Consider the following 23,645-nt stretch of genomic DNA (forward strand, 5'->3'; position numbering starts at 1 on the left):
TAGTATGGTCTGGTATCCCAGAAATGTATTCGGGCAACAAATAACGCAAGGCAATTACCATCAATATAAGATAGCAATGATAGCAAGATATCAATATAAGATGAGAGGAAAAAGAAAATGAATAACTCCATTATATCCATAAATGGGACGAAATATTAATGTAAGCGGTATTTCAAAATAATTAGGAAATACAGCTCGTATAATTTAATTCTCGGGCAGAAAAGGTGAAAAAATCAACAAAAACCTTTTTAAGGTCAAGAATAATCAGCGGTGTTTTCATTATTAACAAATATTTAGGGTCTTGAAGAACACTGGAAGCTGTTTCATATTACAAGACTGAATGTAACGTGAAGAAATAAACAGGATGGTTATCTGCCAGCCTTAAAAAAACTACTTTACGGTAAGTTTGAAATTTCTGTCGGTGATCATGAATACGATGTATACTAGTTTTTAAGTTTTTTTAATAGAAGAGGATCATTTTCACATAAATTTTGATGATAAAAACAATGGAGGAACATTTTATTCAGTTTTTCGGATACCAGCAACGAAAATTGGAAAAATGAAAAAATCGCCCACGAAATATTAGGGAAACGTGATGTAGGAAACCTTTTATTGAGTTTTACCTTGAGATCGCATTCAATAACATAATTATAACAGATATTGTGGCAAAACAAACCAAAAATTGTATAATCAAAAATTACTAAATTTATTCAACATTTTATTCCATAATTTAGCAACCGTGTACCTGTACATTATCAATAATTAACAAAATTATCATAAAAGTAAATTACATATTTATAGCTGACAAGCAATTGATATTATTTTTATGAAATAGTATTGGAAGTTTAAATAATAAACCCGGCTGTTGCTTTCAAACAACATAAATCTCTTTGTTGTATGTTTATACTTTGTTTTATGACAGTCTTCACTTTTGATTTTATTACATAATTAAGAGATTTAAAAATTTTTTTAAATCTTGGAATTAACGCTTTTCTTGTTCTACTTCAAATAAATAATTATTGATCTACACAGCAGTGCACGGAAGGAAATTTCAAACTTACTATTTATTGTTGAATAATATTTTGGAGCTGTAACTTCTGGATTCTATTTAAATCGTCTTGTCGCATTTAATTCTGTGATTTTAATCCGTTTCCAGATTTTAATAGCATTGTATATTTTACTGCAGTTTTATGTTAGATTTATGTTAAATTTAATCGGTAGATAATCCCTAAATAACATAAATTTTTTCCTCTATTTAGAAGTTATTTTCAGTCATAATTGCAACAATTTTAAATATTTTCAGGTAAAATTGATAACCTTATATTTTAACGGGTATGTAAATCCGATCGTCATATTTAAAACTCTGGTATAATTATTTAGAAGAAAATCTTATATAAATAATTCACCGTATAAGAATAAGCACAAAGTGATGAGAGTATAGATACAGCAGTACAATTAACCCGACCTGATTTACTCAATGTAATTTAGTTTAATAATTTGTTAAGAATTAAATGCGTACTAATTTGTTAAGAATTAAATGGTTTGCCGCATTTATGACATGAACACATGTATAGTTTGAGATGTAGCATTGTATCTGTATATAGCTGATAGGGGCTGTAACAATACGAGATAAACGGGACTGTTTCAGTTAGGCTGAATGGTCGAATGCAATAAAGTTTAGCAGAATCGTTTGTTGAACCCGTGTAGTATTAGATATTATCAACGATTAAACGGATCTTCCACTAGTGCAGGTTTAGCAATATTTTTTTTATTTTTTAAATCGATAGTGCAAATTCGTGAGTCCACGCTGGAAGAACGTGCCTCGGAAAGCAATAACCGAGTATTCCATTTCTTCCTTCCTCTTTGCTCCACGGGTAAGAAATAAAGACGATATAATATACGCGTGTTAGGAAAAATATTAAATTTTTTTAATGCAAGGGATTAAGAACTGTCGGTCATCAAATTAATTCCGGTTGATGCTGAAGTAAAACGAACAATGAGATCTGCATTTTATAGCCGTTTGGCTTAAGCGTTCATTTCAATGCAAAACCCTCGATACTTTCCTGAAATTTATATGATAATAAATTAAAAATGAGTAAGGATGTAATACGTTTTTAAAAATTAACTTACATTATATGGGTATCAAGTATTTTTTTATTTTCATGTTTCATGTACTTTTTAAATATACGTAAGTTAAGGCAGAAAAGAAATTATGCATAGCCGCTAATCCGTAATACAGATAAAACATAATAAGGAAAAATGTCAAATGTTAAAATTTTATAACACGTTCATAAATGTCAAACAATTTATTTTATCGTCTTTATTATAGATCTTGTGATGATAACATCATAAACGCGGTTTGGGGTAGTTGTTTGCAAGTCACGGATCAGTTGTTATGAAAAGTAGGATTGGTTGTTTGAATTACCGAGTACAGGTCCATCTAAAAATACAATTAATGTTATATGGATTTTAATAGTCTTGTTATAAGTAAAATTTTGTCGCTAAATTACAGATTAAAAAAAAAATATTGCGTTTGAAAATTTATATTGTAAACATCTGTTTTAAGTGAAAGGATCATAAAAAAACTACTTTTCGGTTCATAAATTTTACGTGAAGGATTAGAACAGCAAAGAGATTACAATTCATTTCAAAATGTAGTAATTTAGTCGGTCTACAACAAACGCATCGTATCTATTAAAAACTTCCAAAAATACACTCGATTAAAAATCTTTTGTAATCGAATACATAGCTGTTGACAATGACGTTTTTTTTCTTGTCGAAAGCGAAGGTGAACAGCATGTATATGTTACAACCAAAAGAACATGATCTCTCCTTTCTATCCTTTTCTTTGCAATATTTTACTGTTTCATGTGAAAATGAAATTATTCATGTTTTTTGTTACATAAAAGTCTTTAAAATTATTCTAAAGAAAAAAATAAATTTTCATTGAATTAAGAATCTCATTTTAAGAACGATTCATTATTACTTTTTGAACTAGGTTGTAACACATTCAGCAAAAAGGAATCTTCCCAGATACATAATATAAACTATTTTAATTTGAATAATCAGAAATTTTATCTATAAACAATCAATGGCGAATAAAATACATTCTAATTCTATTTTATGTGAATGTATAACACCTCACTTATGTATATGGGTGGACATATGCAATTACTAATTACTCCGTTAGCCATGTAGATTACCCATGTAGATATATACATTTTTACGCAAACTTGGTTGCAATCGTGATAGGACTTGTGACATTTAATTTGAGAAATTTGCGTACTGTATAAATTAGTCTATACATATAATGTAAAAAAAAAGCCAGGGCGTATGCAAGTCTGAATATTCTGCACGCATTCAAGGTGCAGACCTTCAAGCTAACACAAAGTGTGTTAGCTTGAAAAAAGCTTTAAAATTCCCTAAAAAATATATTACTCATAATAAAAGAAATGAGATGTGTTTTTTATAGGTATATATAACACAAATTATTATAAAAATTATTTGATAAACTGAAATTTGAAATTATCGTTTAATTTTATTAAGAAAGCGAAGAAAATGTTTGTGCTTTTTAAACAAATTACTTTTTACCCTAAACATTTAACAGCGTACTAGTTTACGTTTTTAAAGCAAAGCAAATTGTACAGTTAAAAAAGCGCGGAAATGCAGTATAAATAAAACAAGGTAATAAAACATGTGTGAACAGAACTAGAAGCAGAAGCAGATGTCGATGACTACATATACTTGCACACAACAGTCAGAAACCACACACGCACGACAATAATCTGCAGTGCAGTGTTTGTTTTGACGTGAACAGAGGTGTTCTTTCAGTGTGTGTTCACACTGTTGTTGGCTAATACTAATAAACTCCAGACAAACAAATAAAACTCCATGAACACATAAAACGCAGTAAGAATCCAGAGACTGTGACAAATGTTATTTTAGTGTTAACTGACTGGAAGGCCACTACCGCTGTTAAAATTTTAACTGTTAGAGATATTATTATCCCGGGCAGCCTGTTCATTCTTATTAAGTAGTAGTTTCAAAAATAAAAATTTAAGATATTTAAATATATTCGTTTAGATAAGTGTGACTTTTTAAAACGACTAAAATTATTTTAAGGTAAATATTATATCTTTAAGTTTATTTGTTAGTGTAAATATTAAATAATCACCCGTTTTAAGAGACTGGTTTTGAATTTTAGCTTTTTTTTGTAATTTTTAGTGTGAAGGCTCTAATTTTTTTCCTCCTTCCAATTATAATCAAGAGATATTTAACATGTAAAAAGCGCGCGTACTCACTTTATTTATTTTTTATTTTTTGTATTTGTTTTTTTTTTGTCTTCAGTCATTTGACTGGTTTGATGCAGCTCTCCAAGATTCCCTATCTAGTGCTAGTCGTTTCATTTCAGTATACCCTCTAAATCCTACATCCCTAACAATTTGTTTTATATATTCCAAACGTGGCCCGCCTACACAATTTTTTCCTTCTACCTGTCCTTCCAATATTAAAGCGACTATTCCAGGATGCCTTAGTATGTGGCCTATAATATAAGTCTGTCTCTTCTTTTAACTATATTTTTCCAAATGCTTCTTTCTTCATCTATTTGTCGCAATACCTCTTCATTTGTCACTTTATCCACCCATCTGATTTTTAACATTCTCCTATAGCACCACATTTCAAAAGCTTCTAATCTTTTCTTCTAAGATACTCCGATTGTCCAAGTTTCACTTCCATATAAAGCGACACTCCAAACATATACTTTCAAAAATCTTTTCCTGACATTTAAATAATTTTTGATGTAAACAAATTATATTTCTTACTGAAGGCTCGTTTCGTTTCGCTTGTGCTATTCGGCATTTTATATCGCTCCTGCTTCGTCCATATTTAGTAATCTTCTTCCCAAATAACAAAATTCTTCTACCACCATAATCATTTCTCCTCCTATTTTCACATTCATTGGTCCATCTTTGTTATTTCTACTACATTTCATTACTTTTGTTTTCTTCTTGTTTATTTTCATGCGATAGTTCTTGCGTAGGACTTCTATGCCGTTCATTGTTTCTTCTAAATCCTTTTTATTCTCGGCTAGAATTACTATATCATCGATGCAAATCGTAGCATCTTTATCTTTTCACCTTGTACTGTTACTGCGAATCTAAATTGTTCTTTAACATCATTAACTGCTAGTTCCATGTAAAGATTAAAAAGTAACAGAGATAGGAAACATCCTTGTCGGACTCCCTTTCTTATTACGGCTTCTTTCTTATGTTCTTCAATTATTACTGTTGCTGTTTGGTTCCTGTACATGTTAGCAATTGTTCTTCTATCTCTGTATTTGAACCCTAATTTTTTTAAAATGCTGAACATTTTATTCCAGTCTACGTTATCGAATGCCTTTTCTAGGTCTATAAACGCCAAGTATGTTGGTTTGTTTTTCTTTAATCTTCCTTTTACTATTAATCTGAGGCCTAAAATTGCTTCCCTTGTCCCTATACTTTTCCTGAAACCAAATTGGTCTTCTCCTAACACTTCTTCCACAATCCTCTCAATTCTTCTGTATAGAATTCTTGTTAAGATTTTTGATGCATGACTAGTTAAACTAATTGTTCTGTATTCTTCACATTTATCTGCCCCTGCTTTCTTTGGTATCATTACTATAACACTTTTTTTGAAATCTGACGGAAATTCCCCTTTTTCATAAATATTACACACCAGTTTGTATAATCTATCAATCGCTTCCTCACCTACACTGCGCAGTAATTCTACAGGTATTCCGCCTATTCCAGGAGCCTTTCTGCCATTTAAATCGTTTAATACTCTCTTAAATTCAGATCTCAGTATTGTTTCTCCCATTTCATTCTCCTCAACTTCCTCTTCTTCCTCTATAACACCATTTTCTAATTCATTTCCTCCGTATAACTCTTCAATATATTTCACCCATCTACCGACTTTACCTTTCGTATTATATATTGGTGTACCATCTTTGTTTAACACATTATTAGATTTTAATTTATGTACCCCAAAATTTTCCTTAACTTTCCTGTATGCTCCGTCTATTTTACCAATGTTCATTTCTCTTTCCACTTCTGAACACTTTTTTTTAATCCACTCTTCTTTCGCCAGTTTGCACTTCCTGTTTATAGCATTTCTTAATTGCCGATAGTTCCTTTTACTTTCTTCATCACTAGCATTCTTATATTTTCTAGGTTCATCCATCAGCTGCAATATATCGTCTGAAACCCAAGGTTTTCTACCAGTTCTCTTTATTCCGCCTAAGTTTGCTTCTGCTGATTTAAGAATTTCCTTTTTAGCATTCTCCCATTCTTCTTCTACATTTTCTACCTTATCTTTTTTACTCAGACCTCTTGCGATGTCCTCCTCAAAAATCTTCTTTACCTCCTCTTCCTCAAGCTTCTCTAAATTCCACCGATTCATCTGACACCTTTTCTTCAGGTTTTTAAACCCCAATCTACATTTCATTATCACCAAATTATGGTCGCTATCAATGTCTGCTCCAGGGTAAGTTTTGCAGTCAACAAGTTGATTTCTAAATCTTTGCTTAACCATGATATAATTTATCTGATACCTTGCAGTATCACCTGGCTTTTTCCAAGTGTATATTCTTCTATTATGACTTTTAAATTGGGTGTTGGCAATTACTAAATTATACTTCGTGCAAAACTCTATAAGTCGGTCTCATCTTTCATTTCTTTTGCCCAGCCCGTATTCACCCACTATATTTCCTTCCTTGCCTTTTCCAATGCTTGCATTCCAATCTCCAACTATTATTAAATTTTCATCTCCTTTTACGTGTTTAATTGCTTCATCAATCTCTTCGTATACCCACTCTACCTCATCATCATCATCATGGGCGCTTGTAGGCATATAGACGTTAACAATCGTTGTCGGTTTAGGTTTTGATTTTATCCTTATTACAATGATTCTATAGCTATGCGTTTTGAAATACTCTACTCTCTTCCCTATCTTCTTGTTCATTATGAAACCTACTCCTGCCTGCCCATTATTTGAAGCTGAGTTAATTATTCTAAAATCACCTGACCAAAAGTCGCCTTCCTCTTCCCACCGAACCTCACTAATTCCTACTACATCCACATTTATCCTATCCATTTCCATTTTTAAATTTTCTAGCCTACCAACCTTTTTTAAACTTCAAACATTCCACGCTCCGACTCGTAGAATGTTATTTTTTAATTTTCTGGCGATACCTTCGTTAGTAGTCCCCACCCGGAGATCCGAACGGGGGACTAGTTTACCTCCGGAATATTTTACCAAGGAAGGCGCCTCCATCATTGCTATATGAAAATGCAGAGAGCCACATTTTCTTGGTAAAAAAGCAGTTGTAGTTTTCCATTGCTTTCAGCTGCGCAGAACTCAGAGGACTGATTGATGTTGAAATGGCCGTTTAAGTCATTCTGACTCACGCCCCTAACAACTACTGAAAGAGCTGCTGCCCTCTTTCAGGAATCATTCCTTAGTCTGGCTCTCAACAGATACCTCTCCGATATGGTTGGACCTTCGGTCCAGCTACTCTGTATCCCTGAGCATTCAAGCCCCCTAACCAACGGCAAGGTCTCATTATTCATAGAGGAGGATATATATATATATATATATATATATATATATATTATTTTATAAATACTCAGTACAGGTGAAAAATTCCTTAAAACAAATATAGCAACATCAAATTCCAATTCAATCACGAAATCAAAAAAGCGAATTATAATGCTATTACCGTAGATCAGTAAGTTCTTTTTGAAACTAACTGACGTAAAAGCATATTACGAAAAAATAAATTAACTTCTTTTTATTAAAAAATATTATTCTGGTATACAAGTGAAATAGTTCAACAGATCTGGCGTTCTCTTTTATTTTTTCACTGAATATTTAAAAATCTTTTAGCCGGCGCATAATCTTAAAAAGTAAATACGAATAAAATTATTTTATCAAAATGTTAACGAAATTTTATTCAATTGCCATATTACAAAAATACACTTAATAGACTAACCATTAATTTTATTCACAGATAATGATAGTCTTAACTAATGGTTTTTTCTTATATAGGTAGGTGTTAAAATAATAACATAATGGAAACATATTCATCAATTTAGAATTCTACTGATTAAAACTAATTTTGTAAAAAAAAAAATTCTTTGTCGAATAAAATAATAAAAGAGTTAAGTTGAAGAAAAATGTCGATTTAAGTAGCAACACTCATAAATTCGAACTCAAGTTTTAATTCGCAGTTATTTGTTGACTTATTTCTTTGCCTTAGATAAGTAATGTGACCGTCCTCAGTTCGAAATATTAATATATAAACTACTTCTACATAATGCTTTTTTATCTGCTAATATAAATATGAAAAAAAATTCTGCTTTAAAATAAAAACAATTTTCTATGAGTTTCTTTTTGTGGATAAAAATTAAAAATATCATTTAAATGTATATATATATATATATATATGACAGTATTACATGCGTTCATCAATACGTGTAGTAGTAACAATTTTCTTTTAATATTTAGGACATTATATAGTTTATCGAGCTAAGCTGAAAATTTATTCTTGGAAGCTAAATACAAATATTAATTAAAACGATTTGTAAAATACTATTCCTAGTTATTCCTGAATTTTGTATTGTTTTATTTTGTCTGTGAATTGTTAAAAATGATCTAAATTACTAAGCCTATTCTACGAAATAGAAATATACTATCTTGTACGTGTATTTTAATGAATTCTAAGTACTTACCTGTCTAACTTATCTGCAAATAAAAGCGAGATATTATTTTATAAAAGAAACGTTATGTTTCTTTTGAAACCAATTAGTCGGTGAGAAGTTGATAAGAAATAGGTACTGTATTGTTGTGGAACAATTGCAAACGCTTATTTTCAGAAGCTTTTGGATCATTTTAGGTGTATTCCATAAGAAAGCTACCTATTGTATTGGGTACCATGATTCTTCCGGAAAATTTCGACATATCGTCGCGTTTCACATCCCCCAGACTCCAAAAACACCGTCAGTTCAAAAGTTTATATATACATTTATATATTTCACTTTCTTGTGATCACTTTAACTGCCGTCATTTTGCGCCAATCAGTTTCAAATTGATACATAACTACCCAAAATCTCGGTCGAGAGTTCGTTAATGGGCAAAATCGGACAACGGAGATGGAAATGGGGGCTTTTGTCAAAAAGCAAAATATTTCTATAACTTTCTTATTAAGTAAAATATCGCATTCGTTTTAACTTTCTACTATTCTTTGGATAAGGGCCTAAAACTTATATAAGTAAAGTTTTTTTATATCACCAACCATTGGCCCACGGGGTGGAAAAAATAGGTTTTCGAAGAAGAAAAAAATCATACCTCCCTTAAAAGACAGTATCGAATCGGTTTAAAGTGATCTTTAGTCCCCTAAACATTAACTAAAACTTTTGTTTGAAACAATTTTTGGTATGACTTACCCTTACGCCAAGGGATGATCAAAATGTTGCTTGAATTGAAAGAAAATGAGGCTTGTATGCTATACATGTGAAACTCATTTTACATGCAACCATTGTCATATTGAGTACAATTGAAGTTTTTCTTAACTTTTAGGTGGAAATATTTTTTATCCCTTACTTAGCTCCGGTGAAATCTACCTCTTCCTTCCGGTGTGCCGAAAGGTTTTTTTTATTATTATTTAAATACATAAAAACCAAAAATATGTTTTGAATTTTTTGGCCGCTTCGTGTGGCGTTTATTCTTATTAAAACAGAGATGATTAGGGCTAAATGCTCGTAAACACGGGTTCGAAATTCACCGTTTACTCATTGACATAAATTCGAAATCTGTATGTTTTGTTAGACTGAAATATAATTAGGAAGAATTACAAAAGCTAACATTGAAATTATGTTTATAATTCTTTTGTTTTTTAGAAAAAACTAAACATAATTTAGAAATGACCTTAATTAGCGTACATTTGATTACTGTACAAAGAAAACACTGATGTTAGGGATTAAGTCACCGGGTGATTTCCTAGAAGGAAAATTATCTTCCAGTGATAAATATTCGACGTCCAATGTTTACGTTATTATTATTATTTTTAAAAACATTTACTTACAGTCTGGGTTTTCCTTGTTGAAGAAAAGTTGAAACTTGATGATCTTCCGGAATGACATTTGTATCGTTAAAAGTTTTTTCCTTGTGAATACTGAATCGATATCGGGAACCTTTAGTTCTTACTCTTGGCAAAGATGATAACTCCGATACTTTCCTCCATAGCAATGATGGGTCAGCATGAAATTCAGTTGGCAGCTCTGAAACAAGGTCTTCATTCGTCCCCATCACTACACCCAGTATCATGGGTAACCATACCAATTGCATCATCTGAAAGCACAAACATTACTCATAAATTTATTTTGGTCTGTATTTTAATTATTAAAGCATTAATATTGGTGTACGGAAAACTCACATCAGCTGCACGGACAAAAAGTGGGTGTTTGGTGTGCAATTTCAAGTAGGCGAATCTTCATGACATTTTTACATGACACTGTGAACAGTAAGCGCTACATACAGATGATGTAATAATTTGAAAACATTATAACCCCAGACCGGTTAGAGCACCATTCAACAGAACAATGCTACTGCTCATACAACCAACAATATGATTTTCTTGGATCAGTGTTTTCATGGACAAGTGATTTCGAAGGGGTTGAAGCCTTCTCGGTCTCCTGATTTAATACTGACTTTTTCTTGTGGGCATACCTTAAGAATGATGATTACAAAACTCATCCTCACACCATTTCCAAATTGCAGATGGAAATTGAACGATGTGTCGCTGTAATTTTTCAACAAAAGTTACAACATGTGTTTAAGAGCATGTTGCCGTGTTACTCAATTATGTGAATCGCATAGTGGAGGCTACTTTCAACAACTATTGTAACTTACTCATTTTCCTATAAGGTTGCGTCACTTTTAACACTCTGTACATATTATTACATTATATATATACTATTATATTTATGAGTAAACAATAAAAACATATACCGTAAAATAAAATGTAAGAATTACAAATGTAATTACTACAGAGAAATAATATTGAAATCCTGAGTAAGATGTAATGTGCTATCAAATTTGTCTTCGATTGAGATTCATTATCCTATCCATTATCTAACTGTTTTAGATGGCCTGTTATGGAATGACAGTAACTGCCAAAAATGATGTTATGAAGAATAATAAGAACCCATGTCTAGCGTACCTGGGAAAGATATAAATAAAATGATTGCCTTTTTTCAAGTGAGTACCTGTCTTTGTTCGAGGCAGGAACTAGCTTATCTCGGACATTATTTATCATTATACTCAGAAAAAGGAACTGTGCTCACATCAACGTTATTTAAGAATCGTTAAAGTCCAGATAACAAAGACTGAGAAAAGTAGCTAATTTACATATGCAATACCTACATGTACCCGTATGCAAAACAAAAAGCTGATTTACAAGCAAACCTTATATTTCTTTGTTTACAAATAATTCAATTTATTTATAGTTAGTTATCTGCCAAACAAAAAATTCGATTGATAGCTGTACTAATAATGTTTTTGTAATTTAATAGTAAGACACGGGCGTTTGAAATTTTATTATTAGCTGAAGGTTAATGCTAAATTAACTTAAATTTATTGGGTTTTGTCAGTTACTTTAATTTTTAAGACTCTCCTTCAAATTTCACACTAGATTTTAAGGTTTTTCTAGTCCCTAACATTAAGGTTGAAAATTGGAGACGCAGATCTGACTGTTGCAATAGAAACACGTATTGTGTTAAAAACTCTGAATTTATCCAAATAATTTTTGTACGTAAGGAGGAAATTTGCAAAAAGGAAATATAACATTAAGTGAGAATAAAAAAAGCTACTTAAGATTTGCAGGGTTACGATTTTGATAATGTTAATGTGTTGTAAATCAGACAAAAATATTCAGATTTGTTCTTAATATAATAATCACTCATTATTTCTGACATTTTTCCTCATTCGTAGTTACTTTTAAGTTTATAAATAAACTAATAAAATATTCTTTAATAGTTAGTTATTTTCAAAGTATTGTGTTTGTATATTTATATTATTAAAAAATTATCACTGTTCAAGTAGGTCGAATTTGGTATTCCTATTAATTATTTATTTTCTACTCCTAATGTGTACGTTGCAATCTGTTCAACTAGTAAACAATAAGCAACTCCCCACGTCCGAATGAGATCAGGATGATATGTAAATGAGATGTAGTCTTGTATAGACTTAGGCTAACCAATCCTGAGGTGTTTGTTTAATTGAACCCCAACACCAAAGAATACCGGTATCCACTGTACACTTATTAATTAAATTTAATTAACTAACTGAGTAAATGAATTCATAATTCATTAGGAAAATGTAAAAAAAAGAGGAAAGTATATATATGTAAAACCAGGATAACAACTGTAGGTTTTAGGTGGAGGGAAATCGAGAAAGGGATAATGTTTTGATCCTATATTAATTAATAGAATTCAGTTGTACACAGGGGGAAAAATTTAAAGAAAGGAAAAAAACGTTTACAAATTTTTGTGATAACAAAGTATCACAAAAATGTGAACAAGTCCACAATTAGTCCTAACTATTTTGTTAGTCATCGAAAAGTTTTATATGATTATTTCCAGTTAATACTTTAGCTACAGGTCAGGTGCACGAAATTCGACATGTAACAACTTGTAAGCTCATTTTTAATCCGTAAATTTTATAGGAAATTCTGCAAATAATTTTATGTACTTCCTGAAATTATTTTTAAGTCTCAATAAGAAATACTACAAAATTGAACGCTAGCTGAAGAATTTTTTTATATTGTTTGTAAAGAAATTAATTTCATCGTAATTCATCCTTACAATATCGGGGGGGGGGGGGAGGATATTTAGTAATTACAAAGTGAAATCAATGTTCTTTTTCTTTTCTACTTTTTTCTTTTTTCTGTAATGTTCTGTTCGTTATTTTTTTACTGAATTTGTAATTTAGGCCGAAATGAAAATAAATTGCAATAAAAAATCTATCATCCATGAATACCGAAAAACTTTATATAATTTATTCTCATTTAATGATGGAAACTTGTTCTGATTTACTTTTACATTAGCAACACAGCTGATTAAATTTTACATAACATCTAATGTTTTTGTTCTCAGAAAGACACATTAAATTTCACACAATTGTCTGATAATTCTTAGTTTTGAAAAAAAATTTTGTAACAGAAAATAAAATAACAATATGCACATATATATATATGATAATGATAAGTGCATATATTGCATACATATATATATATATATATATATATATATATATATATATATACACACACACACACACCACACTCACACAAACAATTTTAGATATTTTTAAACAGATTTAATTTATATAACAAAGAAAATGTTAAAATACAGCATAATTATCACTAAACCATTAGAACACTAAACAAGTGGTAAATACTGAATTTAAAAAAATAAAATCTCAGCTATATTTAGGTGAGGTTTAACGCAATTCAGTTAGGTGGTCCTGACATGGAAGAGAATATTAATCGTTAAAATATTTAATCATTTATCATTATCATTAATGATTAATCATTCATCTCAAGTTCAATGCTGTAGAATTACACTACTTCAACATCATTTATTACTCATTTTGACGCCATATTTAAAATTTACAATTAATGAACATCCAAACAAGATAAAAAGAAAATCCAAACAAGGTAAAAAAAGAATAGAAATTCCAGACTTATACTGCTCTTAATCTTATCAGTAATTTAAATTAAGTCGTGCGAATTGAATTCTATGATGACTTTTTGTAGCGAGTAACAATTAAATTAATAGAATAAATCAAGGAAAATTTAATAAAAATAATGTATTTTAATTTATTATTGTACTTAATTCAAGAATAATTTTTTTTGTTGAAAATACTAGTAATATACAATTTTAACATCGATATAATCTTTGATAAGTTTTGCACATTCTTGCTGTACTAAGATCAGGAAAATATATGTTACGTACAGTATATTCTTCAGTTTATCTAACCTAATAAATGAAGTAAAATACTTATAATCATTTTTAAATCGGGTACAAAACGCTAGTGTAATATTTTGTAAAGAAAAAATATACGTAATAAAATAGCAATTTGTAAGTAAATAAGTTTGCGAATTAAAAACAAATTAAACTGTCAGAAAAATGAAAAAATCATAACACGCTAAAGAATTCCGTAAAGGGAAATTAACTGATAGTTACCTAAATAAGTCTAGGGTTTTGAACAGCCTTGAAAATAATTCTGAGGCTCAAAATATTTCCTTCACGTATAAGTTTTACAAGGTTTGAGATATATCAATAAAAATTAATGCAAGGACAAATTAAAAAAAAGAGGAGTAGAAAATAGTTTAGTCTTCGTTTGGATCAGTCGATAAGAAATGATTGTTGATGCGACAATAAATTAAAAAAATATAAATGAAACAAAAATAAAAAAATATATTCATTCTTTAAACTAATAAAAAAATTATTTTAGATTCGGTCTGGAAATATTTAAAAATGTAAAAGTAAGTATTCATTAGCATTCTGAATAAGTAGATGTGCAATCTCTTTAATGAAAATCAGTTGTCCTTTTGTGCAACATACAAATCAATATAAATCAGTTTACATGTTTATACAAAATCGTTTGTTTTTTAAATCGACAGATTAACAAAACCAACGCGGATAAATAATTTTTTTGATCAATCTAAATCGGGTCCAGAATCGTCAAAAAGAAAAAATTGTGTTTGTTCTCTTTTAAAAACGTATAACAAGACTGGATAGTGGAAAAAATTAGTGAGAAAACGTTTTCCCGCCAAAGTAAAATAATTGTTAATACAAATTTTGGGATCTTTGATAATTAATCTAATCTCCAGGCCTCAAATGGTACACATACTTTTCTTTCAAACGTGAAATAAAATTAAGTTTACTAATTAGTGATTAAACGATTACACTATCCCTTCAGAACGCGATGAGAAGGGTTGTTAGATGCAAATATAAGAAAAACTAAGAATCGAATTGAATCTCAATTTTGTTTCAAGCATAATTTTTTTCTTATCTAGCTGACATTTAGTATTACTTCTAAAGACCTAGTACAATCATCGCTTATTTTTTTAAACATAATGTTTATTACGCATTTATTATAAATACTTTTCATAAAATGAGTTTTTATAATAATCGACAGGATTTTTCGTAATTTTTCCTTTTTAGGAAAATTAATGATATTAAAACCACATTATTACGACTATTTTGTAGTAATTATGTTTTCGTATTCTGTCACTTCCAGAACCCAACAGTTCTATTATGCTAAAAATAATTATTCTGTTATGCTAATTCTATTATGCTAATTCTGCTATTATATGCTAATTCTATTATGCTAAAAATCTTATCGGTAACTTTCTTGTTAAACGGCTATATTGCATTTAAACTCTTGAGAAAATTTTACTATTAAATTTTAAAAATTTAATTTAATTTTAAATAAAATTTTAACTAACATTATTTTGCTAGTTCAAATTTACATAAGATAGTTGTAATAGCAATGATGGTATAAAATAATAAATTACAACAAAGAATACGTAATAATACAGTGTTTTTTCTTCTTCTTTGTTTCCCCGTCACCAGGAGCCGGACCCGCAACTAATCATAAACTCAGCTTCGAGGGGCGCCATCGTCTCTAACTACCTCGTCGGGAACAATGTACCCGCCAGATAGCCGGAACTCACTCTTTTAGGCGCCATGCCTCTAATGAGGGGACCCCAAAAGGCTCTCTTCACCGGGACTAGGTCTTACTTTCCTCCCAACGGTACTGCAAGGAAGTCCCCACCCGATCATTGTAAGCGGGAGACCGAGGCCTTTTCACCCCCTTACGGATGTGGCTGTCCCTCAGAGATACCATGATATTCCTATGAAGAAGCAGTTCGAGATGCCGATGGAGCCATCTTACATCCCCGACCACCGGTCCCATGACCGTGTGACTTACAGGTTAACATAGGATGACTTACAGGGCCTGGATTCCATCATATGAAGCAAAGGTCGTCGGATTTTTGCCGCACCAATCACCCGATTTGAACTCGCCCATCAGACAGTAGTTGGTCCGCCAGGATGGGCGGCACTGCCAGTGTAACCACCTTGGAGTGGAGTCGAAGCTAGCCGCATTGATAGGACGTCAATAGTGACCCGACTCACTTATCATCTTGCGAAGCGCCCAAAGAAGCTCATCCTATGACGTGAAGGCATCCACGTCCTTAATCAGGACTTGAGCTCTGCTGCACCTACCAGCCAAGGCCGTAGTAGCACCCTCCATCTTTTCGGCAATATCGTTGCTGAGTTGGTTCGCCGTATCACTGTTCGCCGAAACCCGGAGGTGTAGGTCCTTCCCTTGGCCCTGCCGGACGGAGAGGACTCCGGATTCCCCTGGTGAAACTGCTCCTTTCACAAAGCGGAGAAGATCTGCAAAGGCCCGCTCCTCCGCCTTGACCGGTCGCTTCTTACTTGCCAGGATCGATTACGGTGATACGGTGATGCCCAAGTCAGATGGACGAGAAGGCGTTTACCCATCCTCCTTTCTGCGTACTCCACGCACGCCGTAAGATCTGTCTGACCCTCTCTTGTTGACCACAAAAGCACACCCGCCGATCTTGTCCGTTCTCTATCACCCGTAGGATGGACCTGCAAATATCAGAGGCCACCTCACGATCTCCCGCTACAGAATCGATGACCAGAGCGTAATCGGTCTGCCCAAGTGCAACCTCACAGCTGCTTTTCTCTTCAGAGACATCCAGCGTAGTCGACTGCAAAAGGAGGACCTGACCAGGCTTCAATTTTCCAGCAGTAGCCAAGTCCTAAGCCACGGAGCTTTCCGAAGTACTGTCATATGCTGAAAATGCTCATTCCTAACCGCCATGTCAATAGTCTAGCTGGAGATAACTCGTTCGTCTAAACTCTCAGTATCATCAACAAGAGTAGAGGACCGGTAGATGTCCTTGGGGCAGTCTCTAAGAACCAGCCGTTCAAGATCGGCATCAGGGATTCCATCTTCGACTGCCAGCCGCAGCTTCTCAAGCGACCAAGTCGTAGCTCGTCCCAATTCCCCATCCGGATTTTGAGCTGCCCTATCAGAGACAATTTGGTACGGCTGTGTGACTTTCACTCTTCATACTTAGCCGAACATGGATTCGCCCCTGAAGTCTCTCTTCTAGTTGGTCCTTAAAAGACTCCCACAAAACTTCATCAAAAGACTTCAACATACGATCGCTTTGGTCCATGTGTCCGGAGTACTTCTTAATCTCGAACTTATTTGTCAAGTGTTGTCGGACAATACATTCAACTCCTTTACACAAAGAGAAGCTTTGTGTGGGAAAAACACTCATGTTTCACAAGAGCCGACTCTGTCGGCTCTGTACTTACTACACGCCGCTGTCCAACATATCCTTCTTCCCCCATACCGGAAACGTCCACCGACGACTCGTATTTCTCAAAGTCAGAGGCCTCTTCCGCCGAATATAGAGAACTCGAACCGGCCTGAGACGATTTCTTCTCCTCAGAGGCCGGAGGAGAACCACGTAGTCGACGGTTCCTTTCATGCTTAATCGACCTCTGTCAATCATCCTAGTCACTCGACCCTATCGGGAGACACGGAAAATCTATTTCGTAGTCCTTAGCGGACGAACTAGATGAGCCAACTACCCTTTTCTGGTGTCGAACCGAGTTTTCTTTGACTTCCTTCTTGAAAGGAAGCGGTCCGCTTACCGAATCTCCGCTATAATCATCTCTCCAATTCTCTCACTACCAATGCTATCAGTCACCTTCTTGCACGGTGACTCTAGACCCCCCAGCAGCAGGATCTCCGACCCATAACAGGAGAAAATCCCTCCTCATCGATCGGAATGTCGCCCTCAACTTCAAAAAAAAAAAAAACAAAAAAAAAAAATTAAATTAAATTATTTTTTTAAAGTTCGACTTAATAGACCATATAAGCCGAAGGTAAACATAGATCTAAACTGTCCTTGATTAAATCAATACTGCCTAACCAAGCAAGCAGTCCTTGGTTACGGTAGGTAAATACCAGTAAACAACAAAACGAACGAAAAAGACAACAGTAAAAAACAAGAAAAACTAAATACAACTAAATAACAATACAAAACGCTAGTATTTTAACTTCAAAACAAGGAGCGTGAGAAAAACACGTGAGAACGCATCCACGGCTGATCTGTCTCCAATATTGAGTGTTTATTAGTTATATAAATAAAACAATGCTACATGCTTCTAATAAGCGTGCATGATTTTAATTTACTTGCGATATTTACATTAAAGAAATTAAAGTAACTGCACATATTTTTTTACTAGTTTGAATATTTATGTAATACATTTTAACACGGTTAAAACAGATTATAGCGGTTTTTATGGTGCTGGAAAAATTGTAAATATTTCTTAAAATCAAACCCAGAACTAGTAGAATCCTATAATCCAGTTCGCAAAAGGAATATGAGAAATTTAGTTTAATAATCGTGGAATTGAATTGTTTAATCCTGTGCTCGAATTCTGTCTGTAGAAATATTATTTTACATTGGGTTATGATTGTATAACGTTAAAATAAGAATAATACATATATATATATATATAGTGGGATTTTCGAAACAGTACGTATATACAGTATATATAGTACGTTGTGAAAAAACAGTCAAAAACATTTTTAACAAAAATACTACGCTTTTTGAATTAAATTTCGGAGAATGAAAATTTGTATTAGAAACCGTTACATTTTCACTTTACCGAATCGGCGTGACATATAATAACTTTTAGGGAAAGAACTCTTGAATATACAAAATTATTTTAAATTAACTTCTCCTAGCTAATTTCTTTTAGCTTTACTACATTGATAACACACCATAAAAAAACTGACTAAACGAAACATCATTATCCTAACAGTTTAAGTCATAACGAATAGTTTGAATTTACTTCAAGTTTTTTTTATCGTTTGAAGTTTTTCTTATTTCTTCTCTTAGACTGCACTTGAAGATTTTAATAATGATTTCAATGAACCGATTTAAACTTGATTCTCGAAATAAAACTGCAGAATTTTAAAATGATGTAACCATTCAGGAACAACAAAATACGATACTAGGCTTGCATACTGGCATAGTATGCAATCTATTTTGTAATTTAATGTATTTTAATAATTAGCTTATTCATTTTAAAATTTAAATATATAATATTAAAAAAATTCGAAAATTTTATAACTTAGACGTAAGTATAAGAAGATGCATTATTACAAAACTATTGCAGATCCAGAACACCAATGAAAAAATTGACGGCTAAATTTAAAGACAAAAAAAGATCTTTAAAGGGGCTTTGAGTATGTAGAATAGTAATTGAGGTTGGGCCAAGTGAATCTCGGATGTAAAATTTGATTTTTTTGAAATATTTGGATCGAAATTTTTCTTTATAACGTTTTGGAAAGATTAGAGACGATAAAGTTAGGATGGCCCGATTAATAATTTAATCCTTCTATGGAGATTTTAATTAATTTTTAGTAATTACAAGAAGCTATGAATATGTAATTTTTAGTATATTTTTGATACAGGTAGAGTAAATAAACTGTACGAAAATAAATTAGCAATCTGAAATAATCAACATAATAGTATGCAAACACACACATTCACAAAACAACACAGATGCGCGCGTTCACACACATACCCCAAACACACTCCAAATTATATTACTCGATATAAGTATTTATTTTTCACTTTTATTATATTGTAAATTTGTATGGTAATTTTATTACACTAATTTTGCTACTAAAATACCCACTAAAATCTAGAGTAATACATAATGAGAAAGAAAATGCCTAGGTTCTATCTTAAAATATTTCATGTGTAACTAATTGCTTTAAAATTACATTTTTATGAGCATTTTTTATTTTACTATTACTATTTTTGTTGGCCATTATCTAGGTTGATGAATTATTTATGCCCTTATTTCTGTAAAGAAATAAAGTACCAATTTAAAATTTTACAAAGACAACATAAAAAAAATATTATTAAGATAATAAGTACCAATATTAAATAAAAATAATCGATAATCAATATTATCTGAGTAAAGATTTACGTACAGATATTTATTTTTTTAAGTATTTAAGAGTTTACAAAGGAATTTTTTAAATTAAAAAACTAATTTTAAAATTTATAATTCTTTGTAAAGTTAAAAATTTATGGCTTTTTGCTTAAAAATATATTTTAAGTTATTTGTTTTTTTAAAATATGTTGTATAATTTTATCTCACCTTAACTTATCTGTTTTATTTTCAGAAGTGTGTGTTTAGTAGTTTTAGTTTTTGATCTTTCTCAAAAAACTTCGAATTTGCGATGAACAAGATATTTTTCCAAGTGATTTTATATTTCCAGCTTAATACAAAAATAATTTCCAAAAATAATGAAAATACTAAGAAATTTTCTATCTCGTGAAATGCTTTAATTATTGTATGATTCCGTTATAAGAAAGCAATCGAGAGCAGAACTTTCTGTTTAATTTACATGAGAGGAAACATTTCACTTATTTTTTTGCTTGTTCTCAGTTACAGTTTTCATGATGTACTGAGGAAGGGTATATTTTACTATTAGTTTAATTAACAGATTTAGAAGTACCGCCCTGACTCTATTAATGAATACTCGATTAGCACTATCAATGACCTATTACGAAAATTGCATGTTACATTATAAATAAATCTTAAAAGTTATGAAAAGGGTTATCAGTTTGTTTTTGATGAAAAATGGAAAATTTGGCTGCTGCATATTCACTTCAATATTTTTTTGAATAAAACTTTACAATCCAATATTTTAAATGTTTGTTGAAGTTTAATAAGATTATTGTAATAATTAATAGGTTAATAATTATTATTAATAATTAATAACGTATACGTAATAAGTTTTGTTCTATCTCTATCGACAACGAGAGTGATTCGGACTTAATTATCTAGATAAAAACAAAAAAAAATATTAATGGTGTTTAAAAGTGTCTTGAGAGCAAACATAAAAGATAACACATTATCTAATAATTATAAAGCTTATTGTTTAGGGTTTTTGATATCTGGAATATTATAATATTTAAAAACATATAACATTAATCTTAATGTTTAAAAATGTTTAAAATAATAATAATAATAATAAAAAATTAATTAATAATGGTACAATTATTATAATTGATTATGTAATAAGTTGTTTATGTCAAACTAACTAAAAAACACTTATTTTAATTCAGAGTTTTTAATATTTTATAGCTGTTAATATGAAACTTCGTACTCATTGAGGTTTACGTAAATTTTATATTATATTGACCTATTCCTTACTCTGTTTTTACTACAAAACTATATAGCCATTGTCTTATTTTACTACTTATTTATGATCAATTTTCATAGTTAACGATGATACTCCAATTAATTACCTAAATTTTCTTCTCGGTAAGAAACTTAATCGGTAGTCTAAATTAAATAACTGATTAACTCAAAATAATTCAGTTACGGAAATCTTGTATATGATTTACCTTGATTAAAAGTGAGGCATTTCACCCTTGAAGATTCATAAGTCGCATCTTATAATAGAAGAAATATTGTTTAATTATATTATCGAATTACCGTATGTTTTTTCCGTAAAACTTTTATTATATTTGTTTTATACTATTTTGGCAAGTTTTTAAAAATAAATTGATGTACTTTTCATAAAATAATTGAACGAGATTTATTAGTATTATTATATAATAATTATACAAGTAATGTATATTTTTTATGTAATAATTTTAAAAACAATTCGTATAAGTCTAAACTTAGGGATGTTTTACAAGTTTATCGAACTGAACTCGACGCCGACAACGAATCACGCGGACTGGAGTCTGCACGGTGTTGTGCCAGCTTTCAGTCCCACTACACCACACATCCCCTACTACCGCGCATCGTTCTGCGCATAACGTTGATCACAAGGGTTTACGACCTGGCTCTGTACATCCTGATAATTTGTTTAAGTTCGCAATTTTTTAAAAAGTATAAATAATTTTTTTCGCCTTAAATAAATAAATAGTAGAATAAAAGTATGAAAGACGTCAGAAATAATTTATGCTGAATATATAATTACTGCTGAAGTAAAAAACAATTCAGAAACTGGATAATTTAAATTACGACTTAATTTTACTAAAAACGGAAAACATTAAAAATCATTTAGAAATCAATAAGAGTAAATAAAAGGAGAAACATTAATTAAAAATTAATTTGAGTTCTCAGATACTTTTATAATCCATTAACAAAGTAGCAACGAGTAGTTAGTTAATAAACAAATACTCTAAAACGCTATCAAGGCGTTCATCACAGTTTACTCTGGAATATATTTGTCGGTCTACTTATTTTTTCGTCTGTTCTTTTTCTGTCGTGACACATTGTATCTCAAATGAGGTTACTTGAATAGCCTTGATTCGCTGGACGGGAAATACCCGGCTACAAATATCCCTCGCACTTTAAATAAAGGTAGCAAATAAAATTCTAAAAATGATAATATCATTATTCGGTATTAAGTTTCGTTAATCTCTTGTAAGGTTTTAATAGCTTTTTTAAGTGATAGTATTATAATATTAAAAAAATTAAAAAATAGCATTTACTCTTTCAAAATTTATTTCATAACTTTCATAACAATTATACATACAGTTCTACAAATAAGGTTCTGTGTAATAAAAATGTTGCACTTAAGTAATACTACGAAGTAATTTATCTTTTTGAATAGTTTTCTATCTTGCTCATAATTAATTATGGAAAAAATCAAATTGGTTTGTGTGTTCCAACAGCATATTGTAAAATTGTATTTGATGTTTGTTCATTAGAATTTTAATCGTTCAAATAATTCAGTTATTGTTATTAAAAAAATATTGTTTTATTATAGTTTTGTAATTATATATTATGTTTTATTATAGAAAAATTTTTTTTTCTATTTCCTTCTGTAATGTCGAATTTGAAATAGGCTAAAATTGGAAATTCTGAAATTACCCAAAAATCATAGTTACTTTTTACTTAAAATATATACTGCCAAATATCAGTAAGTAATTCTATTCTATGAAACTTTCAAATTAAATTCTCTTCTCCTAAATTGCTACCGTTTGAAATCGAATTAATGTAAAATATACCTTTAACTTTTTTGAAATAATTAACTTGGCTGTAAAATAAAAATAAATGACAATGATTAATTTTAAATTTTGTTGCTTTTTTAATAAAGTTATTCAAATAAAAGTTTTATATTGCTCCGTGAAATGAAATTGGATGCTAAAAATCTGTTGAAAATGTTTTTCTCATTTCACTAGAAATTCTCAGAGACTCCGTTTAATGCTGTGATGTGACACACTAACAAGTTGATTTATGATACAACGGGGAAATAATTTGTAAAATATATATAAATAAACAAAGATACGAAAATATAGTTCTATTAAGTAGAAGAGGCAAATATCGGAAAAAAATTTGAATGATTAATAATAACGATAATTTTCATTACAGTTGTCGCAGCGACAACTGTTTAATTTTATTAAAAAGTTGTCGCTGCGGGTAGAAATTCCAATCGAGTGA

At 30.9% G+C, this 23,645-nt stretch overlaps 1 protein-coding gene across 2 annotated transcripts in view; it reads right to left on the reverse strand.

The window, feature by feature from the left end:
- nord (neuron derived neurotrophic factor nord) overlaps positions 1-23,645 on the reverse strand; it is a 157,796-nt gene that overhangs the window by 89,657 nt on the left and 44,494 nt on the right. Inside the window, exons 1-2 of one of the 2 annotated variants that reach the window (XM_075374700.1) lie at positions 21,593-21,930; positions 10,121-10,386 (exon numbers count right to left, since the gene is read on the reverse strand). In XM_075374700.1, coding sequence (XP_075230815.1) covers positions 10,121-10,386 — 266 coding nt within the window. In that variant the 5' untranslated portion in view covers positions 21,593-21,930. Of the gene's footprint in view, positions 1-10,120; positions 10,387-21,592; positions 21,931-23,645 lie in introns of those variants that run through there. The other variant, XM_075374707.1, reaches the window with a different exon arrangement.

This window comes from Lycorma delicatula, chromosome 1 (genome assembly GCF_047948215.1).
Source record: "Lycorma delicatula isolate Av1 chromosome 1, ASM4794821v1, whole genome shotgun sequence".
NCBI lineage: Eukaryota > Metazoa > Arthropoda > Insecta > Hemiptera > Fulgoridae > Lycorma > Lycorma delicatula.